The sequence below is a fragment of the Trichoplusia ni genome, unplaced genomic scaffold (genome assembly GCF_003590095.1).
Source record: "Trichoplusia ni isolate ovarian cell line Hi5 unplaced genomic scaffold, tn1 tig00002202, whole genome shotgun sequence".
Classification (NCBI taxonomy): domain Eukaryota; kingdom Metazoa; phylum Arthropoda; class Insecta; order Lepidoptera; family Noctuidae; genus Trichoplusia; species Trichoplusia ni.
The window spans coordinates 360-9,086 of NW_020800224.1; the positions used below are offsets into that span (position 1 = coordinate 360).

At 34.2% G+C, this 8,727-nt stretch overlaps 1 protein-coding gene across 1 annotated transcript; it reads left to right on the forward strand.

The window, feature by feature from the left end:
* Positions 1–242: 242 nt before the first annotated feature.
* On the forward strand, positions 243–7,958 carry LOC113507490 (sodium-dependent dopamine transporter-like). The gene is made up of 6 exons (XM_026890344.1): positions 243–528; positions 2,761–2,960; positions 3,414–3,545; positions 3,966–4,100; positions 5,978–6,130; positions 6,858–7,958. The coding sequence occupies exons 1-6, from the start codon at positions 258–260 to the stop codon at positions 6,993–6,995; spliced, it is 1,029 nt and encodes a 342-aa protein (XP_026746145.1). The 5' UTR covers positions 243–257; the 3' UTR covers positions 6,996–7,958.
* Positions 7,959–8,727: the final 769 nt, after the last annotated feature.

The following is an 8,727-nucleotide window of genomic DNA, read 5'->3' on the forward strand; positions in this document are numbered from 1 at the left end:
AAAAGGGGGTTAAAAAAACTACATTTGAAGACATTCAAGAATTGATTAAACGTCCTATTAGAATTAAATGTTGTATGAATTTAAATTCGGTTAAAACCGCAAAATCAATACCCTTTTTTGACGTAGTCAAATAAAAATAGCATATGCTTTAATCCAAGGTACAACTCTATACCTAATTATATGAAAATCGGTTCAGTAATTTAAGCGTGAATAGGTGACAAACATATACACACATGCAGAAACACGGTCATAGGGCTATGGGGGCTTTCTTACTTCTTACAATTATATACATTATAATAATCAAGTATAATGTTTCAATAATATCTTTTGATTACCAGATTTTCTACTCGTTCGGTGTGGGTGTCGGTTCTCTCGTGACGTTGGCGTCATACAACAAGTTCAACAACAACTCACATTTCGACGCCATCTTTGTCAGTCTGACGAACTTCTTAACTTCTATATACGCTGGTTTCGCTATCTTCTCTGTGCTGGGATTCCAGGCTCAGCAAATGGGTGTCAGTGTTGAAGGTAAGAATTATGTGTTGATTTTTTTCGTAATATTTTAATTAGCATTGTATACTTGAATAAGCTTATAGTTAAGTTAATTTGTTTCTAAATATTCAACCGATGCACAATTTATTGTTTAAAAGAACATAAAATTTCATCGCAATTCCTATTATATTGCTTTGAAAAAAAAAATGTACTGAGTTCATTGTTTTTGAATAAAGGTAACGTTTTACAAATTTGAATCAATCAGTTAAAAAACACAATAACGAGATAGACAAACGTTATTTAAAATAAAAAATGTCAAAAAAATAAATTAAATGAAATTTAGACAGTCAATTAAAAAAGCTCAACAAAACTACACAAAAAACAATTCACAAAAAGTCTTTAATCAAGCGATGCGTCGGGCAGCTGTTGTTCGAAGCCCTCTCGAACAGAGAACCCTCGATCCCACGTCGATTTCACAATGTTACGAATGCAAGCATTGTTTGTATTCCATTCCAAGATAATGGATTGATTAAACTGTAAATATTTCATTCGGCCGCAGTGTTCTAACGTTTTCGGGTAAGTATTGGTTCCATGTGCGGTCGAATAGAAGGTTGATATGCTTCGTATTGAAACAAAGGACTCACAGGACGGTCTCCCTTTTGAATGTTGGAAGAACTGATACGTGGAGTATTCTTGTTGTTCGAGACTATGCTTCACTTAGTTTATTAGAAAACTTCGTTGGTATCAGATGCAAAATGAATTTTAATATAAGGTTTGAAAGGACGGAATTCCTGTAGTAAATAGCATAGCGGGAAACGATTAATATTTGCACGGGGTCAACAGTAATAGATTTATCAAATTTATAGCGCGTTTTTCTATGTATTTGTAAATAAAAAAAAACTTTACCTAATATTTATATTTAAAAACTATAAACATTACTATCCGCATACAATTGTAAAAATCCGGTATCACAAAAAATACAATCTTAATTTATAGCATGGGCAATGTTCATAGCTAACATTTTGCTAGTTCTGCCAAAACTAACCATTTCGTTTTAAAACAAACGACCCGCGCGAGTGTTACGAGCTCAATTCGGGACTAGTATCGTTGTGAAAGCGAGACACAACTATAGTTGTCTATACAAAGTAAAGCGCGCCATCTTGCTTCTCGAAAAAGTTCCAATTTCAAAGTAAATACATGTTTCAGGCATTGTTGCCCTATAAACAATAACTACATATATTCGTGCTTGTGTAGGTAGAATGTTTGACCATAAATCACTCATATCTGTTAATTAATTTTCGTATATCGATAAAGGTTTTATTACTCGACATGAGACCATAACATCACTATAGTTGGCTGTTATCAGACGATAACATGTAATATTGACAATGCTCTTAGATGAGTGAATTATTGGCGGCTAGCTCACGGTCATGTTTTGTTTTTCTCTTGTAATCGTGGTTTTAATATACTTGTGTCTGTAGTAGATAAGACAACGTTAGATGTCTGTTTTTTTTTTGGTCTTCGATAAAAACGTCACAAAATCATGAATGAATGAAATAATTTTATATTGGATCAATAAAAAAAGCTGCTACGACGGCTCATGAGAAAAGACTCCATTTGGGCCCGAAACTAGTCAGGTAACTTCAAAAAATCGCGTTGAACAGTTTTTAAACAATTATGAACTCGTCTCAAGGAAGTTTTTACAATAATATCCAAAATAAATTAAGTAAAAGTGTGTATCTCTGAAGTTAGTGACAAAGACATTAGTCACTTTTTATTCTGAACACACCAAGGCAAGGGTTAGCACGTACAGTAATATACCCCCTCAATATTTTATCATATCAGGTTTGTCAAAAACTGAACCTCAATATACTGGCCAACATAAAATAAATCAACATTATTGGATTTCCGAAACGGTAGCGAGGCCGCGTTTAGTCCTATCAATAAAACGTAAGGTCACTGAGAAAATTACGTTAAAGTCACATCAAATCTCTTGCAATAACGTGTTAATATTATCTAGCAATAGTTAATAAAAAATCCTACAGTAAAACTTGTAATTTTAAATACAAGTACGAAAGTATAACCTACGAAAAATTGATTAAATCGAAGTTGCTGATTGTAGTCAATTATTATCGGTATATGCCTCGTAGAAAAAAGTATTTATTACAAAAAAGTACATGAAAAGTTATTTCCTTATTCAATGAGCATATTCTGACAAGCCACCTTCTAAATCCTGTAGAAAACTAACATGGCTTCCTTTATCATCAGACGTGGCAGCTGAAGGTCCAGGATTAGCATTCGTGGCGTACCCTGAAGCGTTGCTCCAGATGCCCGTGGCAAGGATGTGGTCCATCCTGTTCTTCTTCATGTTATTCGTCCTCGGTCTCGGAAGCCAGTTCGGTGGTATTGAGGCTATAAACACCGCCATTGTTGATCAGTGGCCTCATCTTAGGAAGACTTATTGGAAGGTGAGGACTTTTACAATTTTACTTACTGCTTTAACATCCCATTGCTATAGAGTTTTGATGTTAGTTTGTATTAGGCTCATTATGGGTTGTTGTTAAATGCAAAATGACTATTTTAATAACGATGCCTTTTATTATTATTGCCTATTAAAAGGCATGGTGCTATCAACAAAGTATTCGTATACTTGCGTAATAAGTACTGGTTAAAGTTCAAATTTAAATTACAATTTTAGACTCCACGATCAGATGACTATGTGCTTGTATTTTTTTAATTCTCAAATGCTCAAATTTTCATAATTTTGCTCATTAAACAAATTAGTCGCGCTTTCCTACTATAGTTGCTAAATACTCGAATCACTGCTTATTTGTGTTTTTGAGTTTCTAATTTCGGAAGACCACAGAGATGAATTGTGTTCGGATATTAATTCTACTAATGAATGCTTTCTTCAATTCTAGGTGACTGCAAGCACATGTTTTGCATGTTTCATAATGGGACTGCCAATGTGTTTCAGTGGAGGCGTCTACTTGTTTACTCTACTAGATTATAATACCGCCTCTTGGGCTATCCTGTTGATTGGTATCGCTGAGGTAAGATTTGTATTTAGCGTCACAAAAAATAAATGGGAAAATAATGAGATGAATATTATAAATGGGAGCAACACTTTCTGATCTAGGGCCATATTACCTTTAGAGAAGATTTGAACACTCGGTAGATCATCGTGATGCCATGGGAACCAGATGTTACTGGTAAAAGTCATTACTGAAGGTTTCAAATTGTCCATCAAATTCAAATTGTCCATCAAATTCAATTTGTATGCTTGAAATGAAAAGAGAATTTAGTCAGACGTCAGACTACAAAGAACAACTCAAATTTAGACGCTGCTACAACATCTAACAATGATGATGAATCAGAAAATCAAGTTTTTGGAAAAAACAAACAATTATTTTATCTACTATTGATTATACTTATTTCATGGTTATTACCAATGGTACTATTTTGTTTTTCAGTGCGTCGCAGTATCATGGAGTTACGGAATAAATCGTGCTATGAAAGATATTGCGTCCATGGACATGAAACTTAATGTGATCATGCGATTCTACTGGAAGGCGACTTGGACTGTCGCCGGACCTGTTTTCAGTCTTGTAAGTAATTTTATTATATTTACCTTCTAGGGCTGTTGCACGAACGTGGAAATTGCATTGCCACGTACTAGCAAATCTCGAAACTCTGACTGAACCCACTTCCTTCAACCAAGAGGTGGGTATCCATGAAAATGTAGCGGAGAAAAAATAATGGTTTACAGAAACAATTAATTACAATAAATTAAAATAAACTAATATTTACATTTTAAAAACTATATCAATATAAAAAAAAAATATATTTACAAAGCGTCGTTCTTTGGGAAAAATATAGACCAGCCTTCTGATCACGTGTAGAGTCGACCAAACGCTTTGCGAGTTCTTTATAAAGAACTCGTGCACCTGGTCCCCATGTCCCGAACGTTTCGACCCCAAACGGCTCAAAAATATAATTACCAAGAAGGTTATTATATTTCCGCCGTTTTAGGGCTTCCGCGGCTCCAGAATGTGTATTGTTCGGTTATTATCTTCGTATTTTTCCCATTGATCAGAACTTTATTTCTGCCCGATTTTTCTTCTTTCGTCTGTTTTGTTTACTATACACCATTTCAAAATAGATTTGGACCTAAACATGCCATTTCCCTTGCAGGTCTAGCATGATCTTTACTTTAATTACATTGAACTTCTTGACTTGCAATAGGTGATAAAACACTTTAAATATTATCAGTGGTTTCAACACAATGACTATTTTATCAGTAACTTCACGCACAAGTTGTTGAAAACAATAATACATTTTAGCCACTTAAGTTAATAAGGTAGAGTTAAAGGAACTTAATCTTCACGCTATTGCTACACGTGAGATTGGCTAAATATTATTTTAATTGCTGTGTTTGTGCTATGAGACTTACAACAGTAGCAGCTGTGGAGGCAAGATAGTGCTTTATCCTCCACATTTATTTTATTTATTTATTTAATAATTTAAACATAGCGATATCTCGCTTCCACAATGGCGTTACGCGTCACGGGTTCCATCCCCGCATAGGACAAGCATTTGTTTGGTCCACGGATGCTTGTTCTGAGTCTGGTTGTCTTTGGGCATATGATATGAATGTTGTGAAGTCAGAAGGAAGAAGGATTCAATTCCTTAGACCTTAAAAAATGGTGGGCCTAAGCCTAATGGTAAAATAAGCTCAATTTTTGAGGAAAAGAATTTCTTGGGAAAAGATAAAAGTCTTCAATACGTGATAAGTGGTATTACGTTAATTTTGTTACAAAGACTGAATTGCACAATTTTTGAGGCAGGTTTTAGATAATCACAAAACGCTTTCAAATATAAATTTAAAACTCGCCGTTTTCCTGTACATCATTCTTGGTAATCATTTCCATATTAATCACTAAATTAGTTTTTCCAAAACTTCAATGATTAGTAAGTGGGATAGTAACAATTATCTCCCAGTAATCTCGTTGATTAATTAGCCTAAGTGCGTGTAAATTATCGTATACCTAGTAGGTGACTGTTGTATCTTATTATAGATCGACGAGTGCGTGTCTTTCGACATATCTACTCTTATCTGAATTATCCTCATAATTTGTATATCTTGTGACATTGGTTAATGATTTATTAAAAAAAAGCATTTTGTGAAATGTTAAAATTTATGACTATGCTATCACCGAAGAAAGAATATGATCACTATTACTTCGAAAATTGAAAGTTTTCAATAGATAAGTTTTACTCTTTCTAAAGAAGAATAATTCTTGATTGCTCAATTATATTGACTAAATCGCATTATTTAAAGAACCGAGAAAAAATTATGTATTTTTTTAATTTTATCTAAAAACCAAAAGGACGCATGTGAAACATTTACTGCTCACGCAACGACAACCCCCCCTCTTCAAATTAAAGTAGAACAAGTATTGAACATTGTTTTTTTTACTTCCAGGCTATTCTGATTTTCGTATTCTACAACTGGGAGCCTCCGAGGTACGAAGACTACGTGTTCCCACTGTTCGCTGACCTGCTGGGCTGGGCTATTGGCCTATCCACCATCATCCTCTTCCCCGTCGGCGTAGGATGGGCCTACTACCATGGATACGTAAGTTATTTATCTCTTCCCAACTACGTTGGGGTCAGCTTCCAGTCTAACCGGTTGCAGCTAACCAGTATACCAGTATTTTACAAAGAGTGACAACCTATCTGACCTCCTCAACCCATTTACCTGGGCAACACGATACCCTTTAGTGAGACAGGTTGTTAGACTCTCTAGCTTCTGACTACCCGTGACGACTGTCAAAGATGTATGAATAACAACCGGGACAATTCAAAATGCCTTCCGAAACACGGAGAATTCCTTATGACGTAGACGGTCAGTCATCCATGGACCGACCGTCTCTAGCGTAGCTGAACCTGTGATCGATCCACTTATACAGTTGTAGCTTAGCCACGAGCTCCATCATGTATACGTAAATAATATACATTAATCCTGCATATTGAGTTTCGTATATCACATTTTGATTATGAAGGATAATCCGTGATAGCAGGTGATAAAAACGGTAGCAGTATTAAAATGATAGAGCAATTTCGTTTTATGATTTTTACTTAATAATGTTTGTTTATAAAAGGAAAGTTTTTATGTTTGTTGCGGAAAAACTGGAAAACTAATCAACCGATTTCAAAGGTACATTTTCAGTGAATATGATTATCTGTTTTGTGTAGCTATGACTAATTAAATTGATCAATAAAATCGGTTCTTAAGGGTGGAAAATAATTATAAAGTTTCTCGGAATAGTTGGAATATAATTTATTATTTTCTTTTTTCACAGCGCGGCAAAGAGCTTTTCACACCAACAGCAGCCTGGAGGCCGACAAAGAAAATTCTAGACGCACCACGATCTGACTCCATTGTAGATTTAGAAACAACACAACAAGGACCCTATGACAACATGGGCTATATAATGTGAAAATATAAATAGCATTACATTTATATTAAGAACACAGTATCTAGTCAAGTAACTTTTTGGTTTGAAGGCCAAAATAAAAAACTAACGTTAGGTTCATGCCACACTGCACAAGCGATGCCAAAATATGTTTTATCGCATAGTAGATGCTTTGAAGCACTTTGGATAATTTTTGTTGACAGTTGCTTCGTTTATAAATGAACTTGTTTTGATACTGATTTATTTCAAGTGGAGAAAATTATGTAAAAAAATTGTGAAGCTTTAGTAGGCACAGAAGTAGATATGGAAAAATGAGACAAGTTTTTATTTTATATTCATATTTGACTTATGAAATGGAGTTTAAATTAAAAATACCAAACATAATATTTAAAAAAGTTCCTAAGTCGTTTCACATCACTTTTAAAGAGTCCTTATTTGCTAGCGGTGTAATGTTACCAAGGAGTTTTGTATCTTTGTTAAACTTTTTGCCGTGGTCTGAAACGGTATGAGTGAAAAATATGTTTTTTATTCGCTATCGCGTCGCTTTAACGATGTTACTTACTTTTGTTTAAATTAAATAACTATTATTATTATTGTATAATGAGATTACTTTTAATGAGTTTTCAGTACAAAAGACTTCGTAGTGAGATTGTACATTCAATACCTATAAATAATATATTTCCACAAAAGTAGGTGTAAGTAGTTCGTGTAAAATTTAGGGTACCCAAGAAAAATGAAATCCGAGCACATATATAACGAACCTGACACTACCGGAGGAAGTGGGTGATCATGGAACTGTCTCACCAAACCAAAAAAGTGGAGTTTTCGAGTGATGACCATGAAGTGGAACATGCAGCGGATGCAGACCTCCAAGGAGGTGGCCGAAGACCTCATGAAGGTCGCTGGACCCTGGTGACTCATGACCAGGCACTGTGGCGATAGGAAGGCCTATGTTTAGCTGTCGACTTCTGTCATGAGAGAAATGCACCTTAATGGCCACAAAACTTTTTTAAGGGCACAAAGAAGAAAACTAGATTTACAAAACAAAAATTACATTTTTAAACAATTAACTTATTTTAGTTCGGTGTAAAATTTAAGATAGGTTTATTTTAATGCCTATTTATAAGTTTTTACTTTGTGTAACTATTAAGATAGTGAAATAAATAAATAAAACCGTAAGAGTATGTTTTTTGCATTGAAGTTTACCCAACATAAGTTACCTCATAAAGAAATAGAACTGATGACAAACTTAGATAATATTCTAGTCTCAACCCAATAAACTGAAACTCGAAACAGAAAAAACTCACTTTTAATGTCACAAAATTTTACTCGACTATCAACTCCTTAATCCAAACTAAAATAGTTTGTCAGAAAAGTCGTGAACTGATCAAAGCTATTGGAGAACATGAAAAAACACTTAAACGAGAGACGAAGTTTATAAAGAAAAAAATATAAAGTCAAAAGTTCAGGGAACTAAGGTTTCATTTTTCCTATGAATTATTATCGAGGTCATAACGGATTTTATTAATGAAAATTGAAGTTTAATAGTAGTAAAATTGTTTTTGTAATATTATAGTTCTGAACTTTTTAGCTTGCCGGAGTATTCGAGTCTTTGTGACCTCTTCACAGGGTCTACGTAGGAGCTATTTCGATGAAAATTGGTATGAAGGTTATTCGATTATTCTTTAATAATAATCGACTAATTAGAATTTGAAAAATATAGTATAAATATAAACGTCGATCCTTGTACCAAATC